Genomic DNA, 20,319 nt, shown 5'->3' with positions numbered 1-20,319 from the left:
GCCCCACAGAAGATAGCTCCAGTGGAGGTAATCTAGGAATGCTTATGAATCAAGAACGAAAAAAAGATCAAACCAAATCATGACATCCATTAAAACACATCTAGCAAATTTCACGACTTACCTCTTTCATATTACATGCAATAAAGATAATGGTGAATACATTTAATACAATAACATAACTTTACTCTGCAGCTTGTGACACTTCATCATTACCACTCTTTGTATGATGACTCGAGATAACTACGAGTGAGCACCGGAAGTGATTTTCGCTTCGTTAAAACTTTATCTTATACTCATAAAAACGATAAGATAACAATTATCAAGAGAACATAGAAGTCAATAATGACCCGTATAATGCTAGCGTAAGAAAAGAATGTACAGCTTTTTCTCTAGTAATACATCCACATTTATGCAGAAGAAATTCCCATTAACTACCCATGACTGTCTAGCAATATATCGCCAAACTTTAATAAATCAAAGTATATTTCTTGATATCCTCATTAAAAATTACTTCAAGTATTCATGAGTTAATTTCCCTACGAGGCTTGGACAATCAAGCAAATATGAATCTTAATCTGATTAATATTACATAAAAAACAACTTCATCGGCTATCTAGTAGTCAGCTTCTGGTAAGTATGGTCCCAATACAAAGCCATGTATACTGTGGATTTACTGAAAACTCCGCATTGATGCGAGCTCAAACTAAACTACGCGAGAACACGACTAGAAGAAGAGATTCGGTATCAAAGGGGCCGCCAAACTGGAACCAAATTTCTTAAGCCCGGGAGCTACAAGAAGAGTTCATCTTGGGTGCTGATGATCAAATTTCATGTTCTCTAATGAAGATCTTAAAGATATATGTATCTTTTCTATGAATCTACCATATCTAATGTGTCGCAACAACTTCCTGACGTAGGCAGAAGTGCTGAATGTTCACAGACTGAGAGAACTTGTTGTAAGATGTCTCGACTCCTTTGTGCATTAGGGCTATCGAACAAGCACCGCTGAGATGGAATGCGGAATGGTGCCAACCCGGTATGAATTTAATTTTAAGAGTGTTTTAGGTGAGTTTATTGTAACGAAGCTAGGTGAGACCATGAATTCCCATATGAGTGTCAGGAATTTCTTTGTTACTCTTATACTGTATGATCAATTTGGTAGTGTGCTATTGAATTTTTGATGATCTCCCAAACAAAATATGTAATGACTGACGGAAGGTTTGTGTTAGCTTTCTATTATATTAATCTAAGTATACAGATCTGTTCCTACGTAGAATTATTGAAATACCCTCCCTCTCAAAAAAACAATTTAAGTTCTGCGTATTGATTTTCAGGCTTATCTTTTGATTTCATAATTTTTCGGCCATGCATCAATCCTATTTTGGCGTGTGCTAAATTCAACGAGATCGGTGCAAGTTCATCATCGCTTTATTCTAGGGCTTTACGCTGAGAAAGTGGGGGAATTCGATTTGAGTTGTGCTCCACATGGGTTACATTGCCATTTTGCGCATTCGGAAAAATCCGTGAAACTTAATAACACTCTGCTGTGACAATTCAGGCTATTAAAATCTCCAAAAAAAAATAAAAAATAAAAAAAAATAAAAATAAAAAAAAAAAGAAAGTGAAAGAATAAAACATCAAAATAGAAATGTAAATTGTAAAAATGATTAATGATAATTACTACAACTCAATAAGCATTAGGCAAATATACTTAGCTCCCTTGCAATACGGACGTGCATCATTGCCACCTATACACGCACATTTTAGATCCTCTAATTGTTCAAAATCTCCAGTCATTTTCATCTCTTCTTCTTGTGATTGCCCGACGTTTCGTGCCGCTTAGGTCATCGACCTCCCGTCTCATATTTTCACGTTTGAGACGCCGTGTATTACGTTCCCTTTCAATTTCACGCTTTTCGATTTCCCACGGGCTCAAAATCTCAATGAAAGGTTCCCAAACAGCGTTGCCATTGTGTAAGCTGCTGTCAGTTCTTATTCTGATGCTACTTTCAAAAATTAGACCCGAAAGCTGTTGATATTTGATAAGCTCGTTGTTGTATGTCCCCTCAAGGATTTCCCGCTTGATTCTTAATATCGTCTCGTGAAGCGAATGAGCTATCGCAGGTTTAAATTCGAGTGAAAGTCCTAGGTCTCCAACAACAGTTTCCGCAAAATCCTCGGGTGAAAGTTCTGTTTGTTGTAAGTCCCATTCAAACTTGTCTTCATACAACTTTTTGTCAAGGTTAACTGAGAGCTCAATTATGACAAAATAATCCTGACCAGCCGGCAAAGGGCATGTCAATATGCTTTGATACTCCTCAATTTGCTTGGTAATTGCATCCACGATATCCTGATTAACATGCGTTGGTAATTCTAGATCCGATGTGAGTATAGAAGCAAATTGTTCCGGGGAAACGAGGCTCTCGTCAACACTCCACATAAAAAAGTCCACTAATTTGGACGTTCCCGAATTATACTCAATGTTTAGCTTGATGGGCACGAGAAGTTGCTCCCCCGTTTTTGCAATGGCCTGCTCCTTATCGCATGCGCTGATAGGCTTGGTAAGTTTGGCAGCTTTCAACAAATGCTTGGGAACAGATGATACCACATGAGTGCTAGCGCTCGGGATTGTGTTGTTGGAGCCATTTCTTTCCTCGTCGTATTCAAAATCATCATTGATGTTGTCAAATTCGGCATAATTAATTTGTTGGGCATTTCGTTTAGCAGAGCGTTCTTGTGGAATACTGTTGACTATGATAGCACTATCAGGATCTTTCGTCACACGAGAGAAAAGACCGGAGCTGAGAGCCTGCGGATCATAGGGATTCCCTTGGTATGTCAAGGACATTGTGGTTTGATTTGGTTCGACCATTTGTCAACGCTGAGACGTTGGTGATATGCACGACCCTCGATTTTGTGACCAGAGCTGCTCAAATATACCGTGATCAAGTATGAAGAGTGCCTGGATACTCGAAAATGCGTTAAGGCCAGCGCAAATGTCGAATTCGTGTTCCAAAGAATTATTCGGAACATTCGTGAGTCGAAGCTTGGACGACGTTGCCTTGGAAGAATTGTACGACGCACTTGAAAGTCAACAAAACAAAGCTAGCAAGCTCGAAAGTCCAGCTCATTATTTCACGTATGTGGTAAAAACCATGGACAATCTCCCTTTTAAAGAACATGATGGAATAACATTGCGTACATTATGTATATTACTTCAAACCGTGCACAAGAAGACGTTGGAAGAGCTATCTGTCGAAGAGAAGACTCTGCGAATTCTCATTAAGCAACTTGACTCAATTACTAAAGAAGCCATATAAAGTCATGGGTAAACATCAGCAGATAAATTTAAGACTGTCTCGACTCCACCAGTCCATCTCCATATCTCGAATTTCCAGTTGAGATCCTTCCGATCGCCTATGAAGTATGATGATTCCACTGCACCTTTTTCATGGGGCCAAATGTACACAAGGCGACCAATCCTCGAATGTACAAGACCCATGCAGCACATTGTGCATGGCTCGTGAGTAGTATAAACCACGAGGTCTTGGCAAAGATACGATAGCTCCGAGTCTTTGTCACTGAAGCTCAATCTATTGTGCCTCTCGATCAGCGCAATCAGTTCGATGGCTTTCATGACGCTATGATGAAGAGGATGTTCATCTCTGTGATCTTTTGTACTTGTCAAGAGCTTTACCTTGCCATCAGAGTAGCTTTGAGCTATTATAGTACCACATGTTATAGGCTTGCTATTCAGTGCGAAAGAGACTAACTGATCTATAATTCGTTTCTCGCATTCTAAATCGAGGTTTGCATGGAGTAGCTCCCAATGAAGAGGATTACCCTTCCAAGAGATTGGCCAAAACTCGTCACTCCATTGATGAGACTCGTCCTTAGTCGTTGGTAGATTGATAGGAACCCTTGTGAGACGTATGTTCATACAGCCAAAATCTAGATCTTTAGTATAGCTCTTTTGCATGTAACTGATTAAATCAGATTCCTTTTCGAACATAAATCGGGAACAAATCAAAATCAGTAAGGATTTTCCCCTTGGTGTTTTTACTTGTCGTATTCTTTTTAAATTTGTGAAATCATATTTATCACGACCTCTTATATGACTTTCTAAAAAGCATAGCATTCCCTTGATTTGATGAGGTTGAACGTCCCCGATCCAGACATCAACTAAATAGGGCGATGAGTTTCTGTAAGTGGAGTCCTGCTTAAATATTCGCTTCACTAACCCTCCTATAGTGAAATCCCTCAAATCTATTTCACTTGAGTCAACTCGCTTCATCATTACTGTGAAGTTTTTAAAATATGCGTAACTTTACAGACTTCGCGCATTTTATCATTACTCTCAAACGAACGACAACGCCCATGCACCTCGGACAGAGTTTGTTGTCCATAATACGAAATGACACAATTGAGACTGACTTTATGCAAGAAGTTGATCTGCTGTCGCTGGACTTTGAGCACTTCTTGAGGTACACATTTGTAGCTCAATTGACGGATCGAAGGGCGGTGCCTGGATTAGACTACAAAATATCAATTGAAGCAGACACGGAGACTTTCGTTGAACAAGTCATCGGTGAGTATATCTCGGATGGTCTCGAGGATGATCGATATTTTCATAAAATAATTCCTGAGAGTTCGCAACCTACAATTGAATTTCTGGTTGATTGTATCAGAAACCCCTTTTGGCAAAGATTCTGCTCCATGGTTGGAAGAGAAAGGTTTTTGAAGATCGTTTCTGAAGCGAAATCCTTCACAACGCAGTCGGAACTGATTTATTGGAGCTTCTCGAGAAGCAGACCCGATATTGCTCATAAGTCAGAGAGGCATTTGTCTAAGGCTGGCATGATGTATTCTACGGCGCATAGTCGGGGCAATTTGCGAGTATTGCCGGAAAGTCTCGATATAGTCCTCAAGCGAATCGAGTTCTCTGATCGATCTCACGTGAAATCAATACCAAAACGTTTGAGAAGATTAAGGGGTCTATTGAAGCGTGCCCAAAATAGAGACCTCCGCTTGAACTACTACTCACTTCATCAGTCAGTCATCTCTGAGGAAAGACACCAACGGAACGAAACTGTGACCCATGTTATAAGTTTTGTGCTAATCGTGTTGAAGAAGCTCTTTTCAGCGTCATATTTGGGATGTTCAAGCAATAAGAAACTCTTCGAAAGATTCTTGATAAGTTACCTCAAGAGTCCTAAAAAAACCAACCTTTCAATTACCGCTCTTTTACAGAAGCTCAACTTGCTGTCTGTATCGTGGCTTGGAAAAAATAGTGTAACATCAGCTAAGCATGAAGATCTACGAAAACGAATACTTTTTACCAACTTCATTAGATGGATATGTTGCACAGTAGTCTCTAAAGTGGTAAAAGCATTTTGGTATGTCACTGAAACATCAGGCTGCATTCCACCTAAAGGGTCAAGTGTTGCGTTCATCTCTCACGAGGAGTGGTCCAAGGCTTCCTCAACTTGGTTAAAAGGTTATACCAACGAGTATCTCACCAAAAAAAGTCCCGTTCAACAATGCCAGCCACGATATAAAGGGGGCGTGCTTAGGCTCGTTCCAAAAAAAGGTGATTTTCGTCCTCTCTGCATTCCTCTTCGATATCAGCACCTGCCTAGTTTTGGGCGTCTTCTGAGGGGAGAAATACGCCACTCCTACAATTTCGAAAAATTCACTCTTGGCCGAGTGCGAGATCTTATAAGGTATCAGCAGTCAAAAAAAGCGATCCACTCTTTCAAGGGCCACCTGAAGTGTTCCTCTGTGAATGATGTTATGAGAGCTATTAACAACTTTAGGAATGAACTTTTGAGAAAATATGGACTGGGAAATGTCAAGCTTCACGCTTTAAAATTTGATATGAAGCACTGCTATGACAATTTAAATCAAGCGAAAGTGATAGAATGCATCAAAGCATTATTTTCAGAAAAAAGTGAAGAGATCCTTTTTTTTAAACGATTTTTCCACTACAATCCTCACAATCCGAATTATGCCAAGTGTGCTAAGCTAGTCGCAGATAGAGTTCAACTCGAGAGGCTACGTAAAGCGAGTGACGACAAAAAAATGACGCTTATAAGAGGTTTCTCGGGCTCAAAAACTCATATTGGAAAGCTTCATATCTCTAGTGTATTTGATATTGTTCTAGATCAGGTACTCAATGGATCAATCATGATCGGAAATGAGCAGAACACGTATTACAGGAAAAGAGGAGTTTTTCAAGGCACACCCCTACTGGCTACATTTTGCGACGTCCTTTATGATCGGCTTCTCAAGGATACATGCTCATTCTTGGGGGACGCCCCAGACACTCTTTTGATAAGGTTAGCTGATGATTTTCTACTTCTCTCTGCGGAACCTCTTATTTGCAAGAAAGTTTTTGAAATTGTTTCCTCTGAAAGCTTTCAAGAGTTTGGTGCCCACATAAACCAGGAGAAATGCCGGTTTTATATGGATTCCCATAGATCGCAGCACGTGAAATTTGTTGGGCTTGATATTTCGCTTCCGAGCCTTGAAGCATCAAGAAACATGAGTACTCCAATTAATCTTCCGACGAAAGCACTTCTGTCGTTGCGGGCATTACTCAACCAGTTAACCAGACATTTTGTCACTAGAACACTGAATGAGCCGTTCACATCAGGAAGAGTATCCCCCAATGTTCTCGAGTTAGACATGAAGCAGATTTTGGATTCCATTTCAAGGTGTCTAGAGATTCACGCAAAATCCGTAATTATGCTGACACCATGTCGTCCTGTAGAATTGGAGCTTTTTTTGAATAACATCATTTTGATGATATACGAGATATATCAGAATCTTTGTTTAAACGATGCAGCTCTCCTTAGGTTGACAACGTCATTCACCAAAAAGATTAGGATGATCTTTGATTAAATAATAGAATATCTTTCAAACTCCACCAAAAGTCATTTTTAAAATCTCATCATCCTTAGCTCTTCTTAGTCGTTCTAATTCCTCTATCCCTCCAGATTTCTTTAAGCGATGCTCTGAAACAAAAGCGCCAAGCTCTTCTTGGAATTGATCACCCCCCATCAATTCCCTTTCCTTATGTCGTATTCTTTCAGCCTTTGCTATCGCCTCGAGGCGATCTGTGTGGTTTGGAACCAACGCGGCCACTTCACTCATGATGGCATCTTTGATACCATGTAAGCTTTCCCCGGACTCGAGTAAATTCATCCTACTAGCAAAATCATAGCGTCTATTCACCGTAATACGCCCTTGTTGAGTAGAACATTTTTTAATCAAGTCAAATGTCTCTTCCAATTTCTTGATATCCTCGGCTAAATCTCTTGTGAGATCATCTTGCAAGGTAATGAATTGCTGCTCTTCACAAACTTTATCTAGCTCTTGTTCCCAGAGTTTCTTCCACATCGGTTTTTCATGCCCAATAAAATCTCTGAGGGAATGCAAAGCAAATTTTGCTGACTCTATCTCCGACTCTGCATTTTTAAGTTGTTTCTCTCCGATTCTCACACCCCGTTGTGCAACATCCTTTCTGAGGGCCTCCATCAAGTCCAGTAGGTCATCGACCTTTGTGAGAAGGTAATCAGAGTTTCCCGATAGTTTTGCATAGGAATTATCCATGTACTGGCGACCTGAGGCAACCGGCTCGTCCCACGAGACTTCCCTAAGCTTCGTAGTAAGCGCAATTGAATCATTCACAAACTTCAGTACATCATTTTTATGAGAGCTTTGGATCTGTTTAATAGTTCGCAATTCCCGAGCAATATCAGTAAGTTCTTTGTTCACTTTAGCCACAGAGTTCGAATTTGCCATGAACGGAGTGTTCAGAGTCTGTGTTGCAAGCTTGACGCTATCTGCGAAACCATCTAGAAGATACCTTATCTCAGCAGTGAATTGTTTGAGGTTAGCTTCGATATCCTTAATCTTAGAGTGTACATCCTCCGTTATTGCAACTTTGCTTTGCTCCTTTAAAAATAATACAACTCCATCAACGATTTCGTTTTCAATTTGATGCTCCTCAAGTTCAAAAGATACGTTGTTTTTTTTATCTTCAATGTAGATATCTGGAAATATTGTGCTTCCAGGTGAATAACCAAACCTTTCAACGAAGCAGAGCCTAATGGAGGCCATGGTTATGGGTTTTTCTAGGTCGACTTTTTTTGTTTTGTCACCAATCGTGAAAAAGGCTGTTACAGATCGCCGATTCTCAATCGACGCCTCGCTTTTTGTACTAACGATCTCTGGCTCATCTAAATTCCCAGCCACCGGCGGTAGTGTAGGCTTGGATGCATTAGCAAGCTTTGCAAATTGATATGCACTAAATCGCTTTGATGCTCTTCGCAGGATAGCCTTAGTCTCTTGCAACTGTTTGAGAGCGTCTTTCTTGTTTCTTCCCTCCTTCAGGCCCTCATACTCCTTCAGACTCAAGCATGCCCCACTCATTTCCACACTATTGGCATATGAGCTGAACTCATCAAGACTTTTGCTATCTCTTTGTACAGAAGGTCGATTTGTCAATTCGTGCTTCCCTGTGAAGGAGCTTTTCATTTGGGGTTTGGAGCTAAGACTGTCTTCTTGCCCTTTGACCTTGAGTTGTTTCTGCTTTAGATTCTGCAAAAGATTCACTATGATGCTTCTGATGTTCGGAAGAAAGCGATCTAAATTCTCTTGACTGGGGGGCTCACTAAGAGCAGATTCCAAAACAATCCTTAGTGCCTTGGGGACATCTCCAATATCAGATACGTCAATTCTGGCATTTGAAAAGGCCCTGACAGCTGCTCGGAAATCGTTGCCCAACTTCACGTAAGCGTCGGACACAAACTTATCGTCCACCTCTTGCCTCGTCCATTGTGTTAGGCTCTCCAACAAATGCTTGGTCGACACTAGAAGACGTGTTACACTGCTATCTATCGTGCTCGAGCTTACATGCTTTGAACTCGATGAAGAGGACGCAGAGCTTGATCGATTCATGGTGGGGAAGGTTACATAAGCTACGCTACGTCGAAGCATTGATCTAAGATATATAATCACGTGACCTAGCCATGAAAGAATACTATGATTTGAAATATGAATTGATCAATTCCTGGTCAGTGAATCCACTCAAAAGTCTAATTGCATCATTTCGTGGGATGCTTCCAAGCATGGCCTTTGCTGCTTCAACACAATCAGCGGCTAATTTACCTGTCACCGACTTATGCGAGAGCGCCAACATGATGTACTCAATGACCTTTTCAAGGTTCTTCTTAACAACTGCATGCTGCGACGAGATAAGGACTAAAAGAAATTCGTAGCAATTTACTGCAGCCTCTTCATCATGAAGAACTGGGAGAAGGTTGAGCCATTGAGTGATGATTTGCTCAAGATTCAGAATGGCGCTTGTGTGAAACTTGCAGATTAGCGCGATCGCTGAAAGACAACTTTCCGTTGCTCGTAAATTCTCCTCCGCTTTAGCATCTGGAAATGTAGCCACTTGAAAAAGAAGAGGAAGGCATTCAATCAACAAACTAACATACAGAACACCTTTATGCTGGGCTGCGATACCAATTGCATGAGCCGCTCCTTGCCTTATTTCTGCTTGCAGCGTAGTTAAACAGTCGGATATTATGAACTTTAGGTAGTTCACTTGTTCATTGGAGTCTCTACAAAACTCAAACAAGTCACACACGATACTCAATCCACAAAGCTTGACGCTAGAATTCTCATCGACTATGAAAGTCTCAACAATTGATGATAACAGTTTTTGATAATGCAGCACGAATAAGTCACCTGTCTTCTTGAAAAGTGTAGAAATGACTCTATTGATTTCATTGAGAAGCTCTTCATCAGTAAATTCCTCTTGATCTTCATCAACATCTTCTGTGAACTGATCGTCCTCACTGTCTCGATATTTCACGCGTTCAAAAATTTGAGATAGATTTGACAGCAAAGAATCCGTGAGAACACTTAGTTGCTCGTGAACAAACAGCTGCAGGTCCATGATATCAACGCATTCTATTAATGAGGTGTAATATGCCACCAAAACTTCTGGGACTGGCTCATTTATAAGGGCTCCACTGAGCTTCATACAAATTTGATTCCACAAATTTGTGGACTCATGAGACAGAGTTCCATTCGCATAAACGCTACTTCTAAGAACTGAAGCAAGCGTGAGAGATGCGGATGCACGTACCCCATCGTGCAAATAAAAATCCAACGCTGGAATTGCTATGTTTTCTGCAATGTCAGCAACCCATGGGTAAAAATCACTGTTTAATTGGGCAGAGTATTCTCGGAGTAAATCCATTGCGGTAACTTTTTCATCAAGCGCAGCGGTATGCACTGCAATGAGCTTGCCAGAAAGGTTAATCACATCCCACTCATCGCTATTATTGAATTCTTCCGCCTCTTCCTCCTCAAGAAGAGAAACATCCTGAGCAGCGCGAGCAGTCTGAAGTAAGGGAGGTATGACGATAGGTAAGTATGGGACAAAGTCTTTCCCGATAAGTTTGCAGATTCTGACCCATCCCTGCTCTAAATGGGACTTGAGTGGATCGTCAGACTCAGAGCACTCTTCTTGAAGCAGTATGAGGAGATCAATAACAATCTGAATGTGGCTGTTGAAGTGTTCTTTCCCAACAGCCAAGCCAATCAAGGTAGCGCATTCTATACATTTAGCTTTGAGTGCACGGCTTTCGTCTCCCAGCGTACTTCTTAAGAATTCGATTAGCATCGGGAGAAGAGTGTCATGATACTTGAGAAATTTCTTTTGAGCAGCGTCTGCGATGATTGCTATGGTGCTAAGAACTTGCTCTTGAACATATCTTTTCGGCGACAGCAAAAGAGCCAAAAGATTGTTGAGAAGGTCATCCAAATAAGGCTCGAGAACCTCATTAGGTGCAGCTTCACAAAAGTTGACTAACGCAGCTGCCGAATGTTTTTGAACTTTGAAAACAGACTTCTGAGTTAGTTTTGATATTAAGGCCGGAAGAATTCTATCACCAGACGTTCGTTGAATTATTCCCGCGAAGTCAGTTGAGATCTGTCCAAGAGCGTTGCAACATGCAAATTGAACCCGTGGATGAGGATGGTTGATGCAAGGTAACACAAGGTCGAGGAGTTTTGGAATTTCGTTAATTAAAACTTCGGTACAACCCTCTGCCGCGGCAGATAGTGCCATGAGTGCTGCAAAACATTCCCTCCATCTCAGTGAATGGCACATATCAGGAAGATATTGAAATAAAGGCCCTGCAATGGCCTGACCGCCCAAATTCAATGAGATTCTATCAAGAGATTGTCTAGCAGCTTCATACTCCGGCTCGTCTTCATCATCTTCGGTGTTGTCATTATTGTTCCAATCAGCGGCTTCCTCGTCGTCAATGCTAACTTCAGTCAACAATGCCAAATTCACCAAAACCATTGTAGAAGAATATGTAGCAGTCAGTCTGCACATTCCTGGGGAGACTTCGGAGAACATTGTCATCAACTCTAACGCTGCCAACCGGGCGGATCCGTCAAGATCACGGTTCTTGCATACCGTAGAGCAGAATTCAATCATTACAGGAAACATATCTTTGAACATTTTTGGAGCCATTTCAACCAATTCTATGAGGTTCTCCAAGACATTTGCTAAAGCATCATCCTTCCCATTACTCAAGAAGCGTGGTAATGAATTTAGAAGGCTCGGTAACAAAGGACTCATGCTCAGCCAAACTTTCTTGGGAGACTCCCTGAAGTATGACACAAAAGCTGTGCATGCCGAGATTCTCACATCATCTTCCGTATCATCGAAGCCTGCCTCAAATACTGACAATGCTTTAGGTACGAGATCACTATCTATGATTTCAGGGCAGCTTGAAAAAACTCTAAAGGCACATTCTCTCATGCTCGCGGTTTGACTAGTAACAGCTTCAAATAACGTAGGGAGAAGGCTCGGCCAAAGCCCCGGCGGAGAGCAGTCCTCTTTTGCGACTTCTGCTATGGCGTCTGCTAGTTTTCTCCTTACAGTACCAGATTGAGGAGCAACGAATCCCCGAAGTAAAACGTCTCTTATTTGAAGCTTGACTTGTTCGTCAAGTTCCGCAATAGTTCTATCGATAACAGTTCCCATTTTTTTGGGAGAACGTATAGCAAGTTGCCTAAACAAAACAGCACAGAAAGAACGTAGAGTCTCGTTGGAGCTTTCTACACTGTTGTTGGCCAAGTAGAGAAGTAAAATGTCAACCTTTCCAGGTGATCTCCACTCTCTCTCAAGAGCCTCTTCAGCAGCCCTTCTTGGCTCATTCTCGGTGGAAATGAGGCCCTCCAAGAGCCGATTCAACTCGGAAATTGTCGAATCAGACAACGACATCAAAATAAATGGGTCCAGTAGGTACGCAGAGGTAAAATCTAAATGAAATATTTTAGTGCGACACATCCTACCTTTTTCTTCCTGCTTTCGCATACAGTCTCTTTCAAGAATGCGCCAAACCTATTTTATCTTCAATACTATTTGATACTTCAAATCATTCATCGAAGGGTTATACTTTAAAACTAGAGTAGCAAAAACAGTCAAAATCCACTCGACTTTGTTTATCTTTTGAGAATCGTTATCACGTCCTCATCTTGTAATATGTGCGTTAGGCCAACAATTTGAGGTTGATGTTTCACCGAAGTACCGTAAACTACAGCATTTTTAAAGTCTTCCACCAAGGACTTATGAATGGAATTACAGAAATCTTCAACACTGCAGCGATCACTTCTGAGCACCACTGGCTCATTGAAGTCGGGTAGCTTGCCTTTGGGCTTTGTGTAGACTCTGACGAGTTTAAGACGATTCCACATCATTTCAAGGAGATCATCAAGATTCCAGCCATTACCTGAGGATATAGGTACCGCGTTTGGAATTTTGTATAACAAGTCGAGCTCTTCAATCGAGAAGGAATCAATTTTGTTCAAGACGTAAATAGCCGGTATGTATCTCCTTGATTTTGCCTCAATCGCATCAATGAGATCATCAACCGTAGCGTCACATCTGAAAGCAATATTTGCGGAGTTGATTTTATATTCAGCCATAACCGCTTTGATCTCGTCGTTATCTAGATGTGTCAATGGGGCAGTTGTGGTGATATTTATACCTCCTTTTTCCTTCTTATTGATAACAATATTGGGTGGCTCCTTGTTTATTCTGATGCCAACTCCTTCTAACTCTTTTTCAATTATTTGCTTATGGTGCAAAGGCTTATTCACATCAAGGACCAAAAAGAGTAGATTTACGGACCGTGCAACTGCTATTACTTGCTTACCACGGCCCTTTCCGTCCTTTGCGCCTTCGATAATCCCCGGCAAATCAAGCATTTGAATCTTGGCACCTTTATACTTGATGACGCCAGGAACTGTCGTTAAAGTGGTGAACTCGTATGCAGCAGCCTCCGAGTGTGTTCCTGTGAGCTTCGATAAAAGGGTGGACTTTCCGACGGATGGGAACCCTACAAAACCGACCGTGGCGACACCCGTTCGTGCAACATCAAAGCCCTGACCTCCGCCGCCTCCCCCGGAGGTGCTGTCTGATAGGAGCTCCCTTCTTAACTTCGCTAATTTCGCCTTTAGTTGACCTAAATGAAAAGAAGTTGCCTTATTTTTCTGAGTCTTGGCCATCTCATCCTCGATGGCTTTGATTTTTTCAACAGTAGTCATTTTAATAAACAAATCTGTAAAGCTAGCTTCAATCTGTCGCCTATCTGTAAGCAAGTGACTTCCGATTTGTCGTAGTGAAGCGTAAAATTTTGACAGTAGGCGCACTACGTAATACAAGCGAGTAGTGTACCAACCGGCTCTGCTTAAAAAATTGATACAAGACCTCTGGGAAAAGGAGGACATATACATCAAGTGATGGCAAAGAAGTCAAAAAAAGGAGCGAAAGCAGGCGGGGACTTTTGGGACGAAGAAATTGAAGGCGAGCAAGTCACTGACACCTCAATAAAAGAGTTTTCTGCAGAGCCGGCAGACGAAAATGAAGCTCCTGAAGCTGATGATTTTCTCAGCTCTATCCGGAGTTCCAAAAAGAAAAGGGAAGCTAAGGAGAAAGAGGAAAAGGAGAAGAAGGATGGTCCAAGAATATTGAGCAAGAAAGAGAAGGAAAAATTGAAGAAGGAAGCAGAGAAGCAAGCTAAAAAGGAAGCTGCTGCGAAGAAGAAAGCAGAACAAGCAGCCAAGAAAGAACAGATAAAAGAAGCTAACAAACAGCAAGCCGCTATCAATGCGGAGAAGAGAGCTTCAGATCAAGAAAAGCTATCGTCTGAGTCACAAGATAGTGCTCCGGCCAAAGCACCAGCGAAGAAAGGCAAGAAGGCACCTGCTGGAATTGCAGCTCTTAGGAAGCAATTAGAGCTCAAAAAGCAAATGGAGGAAGAACAACGGCGTCTTGAGGAAGAGGAGGAACAACGAAGGCTCGATGCGGAAAGAAGTGCCGCTGAAAGAGAGGCAGAGGCGGAGGCTGCTCGCGAAGCGAAAAGAGAAAGAGACCGTTTGAGAAAAGAAAAACTAAAGGCCGAGGGAAAACTTCTTTCAAAAAAACAAAGGGAAGAGAAGAAGTTACAGGAACGTCGTCGTGAGTTACTCTTACAAGGCGATGGAATCAGTGTTGCTGGTTTGGAAAAGAAAGAGAAGACAGTTAAGCCGAAACGAGTTGTCTATTCGAAGAAAAAGTCGACCAAGTCGAAACCGGCTGATTCCGAGGTCAGTAAGAGTGACCAAAAGGCTGATGGGGAAGACGTTTTTGATACTTGGGAACAAATGCTCGATGAAGATGAAGTCAACTTGCAGGAGAGTGAGGAACAGAATTCTACAAATGACAATGTTACTGCTGATACATTCGACTCGCCTGAAGAAGAAGTGAAACCACCATTGAAGGCGGAGCCTGAAAAGGTGAATCCAGACAGTGTCAGCGAGGAATTCAAGGAAAAGAAGGGTTCGCCAAAGCCAGCCGAATTATCGCACACTGCAAATGATAAGAACAGTCAGGCGTCGGGCAAAGAGTTGCGTTCCCCAATATGCTGTATTCTCGGTCATGTTGACACAGGAAAGACAAAGTTATTGGATAAAATTCGTCAAACGAACGTTCAAGGTGGTGAGGCTGGAGGCATTACTCAACAAATTGGTGCCACCTACTTCCCTGTCGATGCTATAAAGCAGAAGACTGCAGTTATGGCCCAGTACGAGAAGCAATTTTTTGAAGTTCCTGGTCTATTGATCATTGACACCCCCGGCCACGAGTCATTTACTAATTTAAGATCTCGTGGATCTTCGCTTTGTAATATCGCGATTTTAGTCATTGATATTATGCATGGATTAGAGCAACAGACTCTAGAGTCTATCCGACTCTTGAGAGACCGTAAAGCACCTTTTGTCGTTGCGCTCAACAAGATTGACCGGCTCTATGATTGGAAGGATGTACCAAATAATTCTTTCCGTGACTCGTTTGCTAAGCAAAGCAAAGCTGTACAAAGTGAGTTTGTGAACAGATACGAGCAAATCAAACTTGCTCTCGCAGAACAAGGATTGAATTCTGAACTCTACTTTCAAAACAAAAACATGTCCAAATACGTGTCGATCGTGCCTACCTCTGCTGTCACAGGAGAGGGAGTCCCAGATCTTTTGTGGTTGTTGCTTGAGCTCACACAGAAGCGTATGTCCAAGCAATTAATGTATTTGTCCAAGGTCGCTGCAACTATTTTGGAGGTCAAAGTTGTTGAGGGCTTCGGTTATACAATTGATGTTGTTCTCTCCAATGGTATATTGCGCGAGGGTGACAGAGTCGTACTTTGTGGTTTAAATGGTCCCATCGCGACTAACATAAGAGCTTTGCTTACGCCACCCCCTTCTCGTGAGTTGCGTATAAAATCAGAATACGTCCATCACAAGGAGGTGAAAGCTGCCTTGGGAGTAAAAATCGCCGCGAATGATTTGGAGAAAGCTGTTGCCGGCTCTCGTTTACTTGTTGTCGGTCCGGAAGATGACGAGGATGAGCTTATGGAGGAGGTCATGGACGACTTAACAGGTTTATTGGACTCAGTGGATACTTCTGGTAGAGGTGTGGTTGTTCAAGCATCAACGTTGGGATCTCTTGAGGCCTTACTTGACTTTTTGAAGGATATGAAGATTCCAGTTATGTCTATTGGATTGGGCCCTGTTTACAAGCGTGATGTCATGAAGGCAACTGCCATGCTTGAGAAAGCTCCAGAACTCGCTGTAATGTTGTGCTTCGATGTTAAAATAGATAAGGAAGCGGAGCAATATGCTGAGGAGCAAAACGTGAAAATCTTTAATGCTGATATTATTTACCATTTGTTTGATGCTTTCACAGCATATCAAGCCAAATTGCTAGAAGCAAGGAGGAAAGAGTTCATGGAGTATGCGGTGCTTCCTTGCGTTTTGAAGACAATCCAGATCATCAACAAGCGTAATCCAATGATTATTGGTGTTGATGTCGTGGAGGGCGCCGTTCGTATAGGTACGCCAATATGTGCCGTGAAGAAGGATCCGACTACTGGTACTCCAAATATATTAGTTTTGGGTAAAGTTGTTTCACTTGAGGTTAACCACAAGTCTACAGATATTGTCAAGAAGGGACAAACAGCCGCCGGTGTTGCGATGAGATTGGAAAATCCCTCTAGTGCACAACCCACCTGGGGTAGGCACGTCGATGAATCTGATAACTTGTATTCTTTGATTTCAAGACGTTCAATTGATACTTTGAAAGATCCCGCTTTCCGTGACTCTGTACTGAGAGATGATTGGCTTCTCATTAAAAAATTGAAGCCCATATTTGATATCAAGTAATTAGTTAAAGCGGCTTTCACATTTTAGGAGAGCAGCGCGAACCAATAAAAACTATTTCAATGCGCACAAAGTAACCAAGTGAAGAAATCTCTCACTAGTTAAAAACTCGTCATGCAAGATCTTCCCCCAATAGGTGGATATCAACCTATCCAATGGAAAAGGAACATACCTTCAAGAGGATTTAGACCCAGTATTTACTTTTGGGGTATCACCGGTATCATTGCCTTCGGATTTTACCGATTTTACAAGGGTGTTGACGAGCAGAGAGAACTCGCAAGAGAGAAGCAATGGGCGAGATTCTCGCTTGAGCCATTATTACGTGCTGAAGAAGATAGACACTTAGCGAGGAGATACTTTTCGGAACTCAAGAGACGCGAGAAGGTTGCGTCGACCATGTCACCCTCTGATAGGGCTAAATTCGAGGAGAGAATCTATAATGATGACACCAAGCATAGATTACCTCAATACACAGCTGGTGTCGAGCCGTCTAAACATTAATTTTTAAATAGCTTCCCAAAGTCTATCCACACAGAAATTGTTGTGACTTACGTAGTCCGCCTCTTCCGGTATTTGCTCATATATGATCGGAGCACGCTTCATAATGCAACCTTTTACAAGAATTCATTATAGTTTGGGAGTAGTTGAGGTTCCGACGATCAGTCCTTGCCGCCAATTTGTAATCTAACGAGCGAATATTTGAACGCGAAAGTGATTATACTCTTTAAAACAACTTAGACATGCCTCCAATCACCACTAAGGCGCAAGCTCATGAAATCATCGACAAGTATGAATATTTTCTATTTGATTGCGATGGCGTTTTGTGGCTTGGTGATCATCTCTTACCTTCAGTGAAGGAGACATTGGATCTTTTGAGAAAAGCTAAAAAAAAAATCATATTTGTAACCAATAATTCAACAAAGGCAAGGTCGGATTACGTGAAAAAATTCGAAGGTATGGGAATACAAGAAGTGAAGAAAGAGGAAATTTTTGGCTCTTCGTTTGCCTCAGCTGTGTATATTCTGCACATTTTGAAGCTTTCGAAGAGCAAGAAAGTTTGGGTCTTGGGTGAGAATGGAATCGAAAAAGAGCTTCATGAACTTGGATATTCAACTCTAGGTGGAACTGATCCAGAATTGGCAATGACTGATACTTTCGACGCCAATGATGAGCGCTTTATGCATTTAGATAACGACGTGGGCGCAGTAATTGCTGGGTTGACTTTCAACCTCAACTACTTGAAATTATCCTTGACTACCCAATATTTACTAAAGGACAAAAAAAGCATACCTTTCATCGCAACGAATATCGACTCTACATTTCCCATGAAAGGGAAACTCATGATGGGCGCCGGTGCTATCATAAACGCGGTGGCGTATGCTAGTGGTCGTAAGCCTGATGCGGTATGCGGAAAACCAAACCCATCTATGATGCAATCCATCATGGCGGCGAATCAAGATTTGAGAGCTAACCCAAAGAAAGGACTAATGATTGGGGATAGATTAAACACCGACATGAAGTTTGGTAGGGAAAACGGTTTGGATACTCTCTTGGTGCTCACCGGAATTGAGTCGCTGGAGACTTTGTCTGAACTTCCTATAGAGGAGTCTCCAACATACTACGCTAATAAACTAGGTGACTTGTATGAACTATGCAATGTCTAGCTTGGGTTCCGCTTGACGTTCGTGGGGATCAAATGATGTCACTGGTGTGTATATTACACACGTGACTTCTCTGTCCTCCTTTGAGAATCTCGTTAGGCTGAGAGTGCACCAACACGAAGTGCTGAAGAAGTCGCCCTACTCGCAAGAATAGAAATTTCATTCGTTACTGTATTAAAAATAAACGCTAGCTGATATTATAGCAGTTCCAACTTGAATATTTAGATATCGATATAATGAGTCAGGAGCAAAAGGAAAAGTTGGAAAAGAGTGGACTCGTGGAATGGTCAGTCTTCTCCGAGCTCGTAGCGATGGATGAGGACGAGGAAGAGTTTTCAAAAGGATTGTGCCAAACATTTGTGAACCAGTTCAAAGATACAGCGGAAGAAATTGATGATAACTTGGTGACTAAGAATTTGGAAAAACTATCCTCATTGGGGCATTATCTAAAAGGCTCGGCGGCAGCTTTGGGCTTGAAGAAAATTTCGTCTCAGTGTGAACGTATTCAAAATTACGGTCATCGTGTCAATTGCGATAATTTCAAACCCGATATTCCCACTGATGAAAACTCCGATGACTTTTGGATTCATCTTATTCGAGACGCAGTGAACAAGGCAAAGACCGGCTTTGCGGAATCGAAGGCTGCATTGGATGAATACTTTGAGGATGAATTATGAACATTTTACGAAAATTGCTGCTACGTATCGATGGTAAATGTACTCAGAATAACATCTCTTAGTAGCTCACATGTTAACATCATCGAAAAGCGAGTCATTGACTTCATCAAGACTGTCCGACAGATACATGCTAGGAAGATGAAAAATGTGGTATATATACAATGTGACGTATGAAATCATCTCTTTTGTTTGTCATCTTTGATTTTTAAGACGCAAAGATTCATGTACTCTAAGGACGTAGGTACGAGGCGCTGAAACGGCCGAGGTATATGGATGATACGGCCGATACCCCCATTGATGGCCGCAGAATTTATCATCCTTGTGCTGTAGTGTATCTCAAACTCTGGTCTTAGATTATTATCATCGACCCATACGTCTGGATCTCCCACCGCGGTATTTGACTTTATGGAGTTGTCAATGAGTAGATCACAAGCTTCAAACTCCACCACTTTGTCTGACGAAAATTGATTTTTTGCATTCATGCCAATAGGGATACATGAGGTTGCGTGCTGAATTGGCACGCCCTCTCGAAAATCGCCAGGCAAAAGTCCATCGAAGCTACTTTTGACGAAGCGCAATCTAAAATTTTTGGGGAGAAAAAATGAAGTTGGAAAATGGTACCATTCCCGACCTGTGCACACATTGATCGTAGCTGACTGATCGTAGAAATCTGACAATTGAGACACGGCTTTTGCAACATGTAGCGGGGCAGAATAATTCTCCACGAGACTGATTATTCTAAGACACAGGATCACAGTGATAATAAAAGCAGCTAATATCTTTCCCAATATGACTGGTCTCTTGAAGGACACAAATTCGCTTAAAACCCCAAATAGATCAACAAAGAAGAATGCTGCAGAAATGGCAATCAATGGATATATAGGATACAAAAATCTTTCTTCTTTATGCGCCTGAAAGCCGAAGACAAAACTCCATATAAATATCGGCGCCATCACACATATGATTCTCTCGAGTTTATGAGAATTGACTTTCAACGTAGGCAAAAACGCAATGTACGCCGCTATGAACAGCACATTGAAATTCAACAAGAGGTTCCTGAGGTAATACGTGAACGGCTCAGTTCCAAAAATCTCAGGTCCCTCACCATTCTTGGAGAAGATATTGTAAAGCACTATGTTTAGCGGCACAAATGCATAATTTTGCTTGTAGTAAAAGGAGTCGACCATCATGATGCA

At 41.7% G+C, this 20,319-nt stretch overlaps 8 protein-coding genes across 8 annotated transcripts; 4 read left to right on the top strand and 4 right to left on the bottom strand. All coding sequences in view use genetic code 12, as the record gives it.

The window, feature by feature from the left end:
• Positions 1 to 1,780: 1,780 nt before the first annotated feature.
• Positions 1,781 to 2,848, bottom strand: CJI96_0005261 (uncharacterized protein; the record flags this gene model as incomplete). The annotated part of the gene is made up of 1 exon (XM_029036263.2): positions 1,781 to 2,848. One exon carries the CDS (start codon positions 2,846 to 2,848, stop codon positions 1,781 to 1,783), a length of 1,068 nt encoding a protein of 355 aa, XP_028889154.2.
• A 4,070-nt stretch (positions 2,849 to 6,918) lies between these two features.
• On the bottom strand, positions 6,919 to 8,964 carry BUD6 (Bud6p; the record flags this gene model as incomplete). Its single annotated transcript, XM_029036262.2, has 1 exon — positions 6,919 to 8,964. One exon carries the CDS (start codon positions 8,962 to 8,964, stop codon positions 6,919 to 6,921), a length of 2,046 nt encoding a protein of 681 aa, XP_028889153.2.
• Positions 8,965 to 9,046: 82 nt separating this feature from the next.
• Positions 9,047 to 12,319, bottom strand: CJI96_0005259 (uncharacterized protein; the record flags this gene model as incomplete). The annotated part of the gene is made up of 1 exon (XM_029036261.2): positions 9,047 to 12,319. The coding sequence occupies one exon, from the start codon at positions 12,317 to 12,319 to the stop codon at positions 9,047 to 9,049; it is 3,273 nt and encodes a 1,090-aa protein (XP_028889152.2).
• A 221-nt stretch (positions 12,320 to 12,540) lies between these two features.
• Positions 12,541 to 13,644, bottom strand: DRG1 (GTP-binding protein RBG1; the record flags this gene model as incomplete). Its single annotated transcript, XM_029036260.1, has 1 exon — positions 12,541 to 13,644. One exon carries the CDS (start codon positions 13,642 to 13,644, stop codon positions 12,541 to 12,543), a length of 1,104 nt encoding a protein of 367 aa, XP_028889151.1.
• A 195-nt stretch (positions 13,645 to 13,839) lies between these two features.
• Positions 13,840 to 16,788, top strand: FUN12 (translation initiation factor eIF5B; the record flags this gene model as incomplete). Its single annotated transcript, XM_029036259.1, has 1 exon — positions 13,840 to 16,788. One exon carries the CDS (start codon positions 13,840 to 13,842, stop codon positions 16,786 to 16,788), a length of 2,949 nt encoding a protein of 982 aa, XP_028889150.1.
• A 111-nt stretch (positions 16,789 to 16,899) lies between these two features.
• On the top strand, positions 16,900 to 17,286 carry CJI96_0005256 (uncharacterized protein; the record flags this gene model as incomplete). The annotated part of the gene is made up of 1 exon (XM_029036258.2): positions 16,900 to 17,286. The coding sequence occupies one exon, from the start codon at positions 16,900 to 16,902 to the stop codon at positions 17,284 to 17,286; it is 387 nt and encodes a 128-aa protein (XP_028889149.1).
• A 239-nt stretch (positions 17,287 to 17,525) lies between these two features.
• Positions 17,526 to 18,449, top strand: PHO15 (4-nitrophenylphosphatase; the record flags this gene model as incomplete). Its single annotated transcript, XM_029036257.1, has 1 exon — positions 17,526 to 18,449. One exon carries the CDS (start codon positions 17,526 to 17,528, stop codon positions 18,447 to 18,449), a length of 924 nt encoding a protein of 307 aa, XP_028889148.1.
• A 233-nt stretch (positions 18,450 to 18,682) lies between these two features.
• On the top strand, positions 18,683 to 19,123 carry YPD1 (Ypd1p; the record flags this gene model as incomplete). The annotated part of the gene is made up of 1 exon (XM_029036256.2): positions 18,683 to 19,123. One exon carries the CDS (start codon positions 18,683 to 18,685, stop codon positions 19,121 to 19,123), a length of 441 nt encoding a protein of 146 aa, XP_028889147.1.
• Positions 19,124 to 20,319: the final 1,196 nt, after the last annotated feature.

This window comes from Candidozyma auris, chromosome 7 (genome assembly GCF_003013715.1).
Source record: "Candidozyma auris chromosome 7, complete sequence".
Lineage (NCBI taxonomy): Eukaryota > Fungi > Ascomycota > Pichiomycetes > Serinales > Metschnikowiaceae > Candidozyma > Candidozyma auris.
The sequence above is the reverse complement of the archived record's forward strand: the minus strand, read 5'-3'. Positions and strand labels throughout refer to the sequence as shown.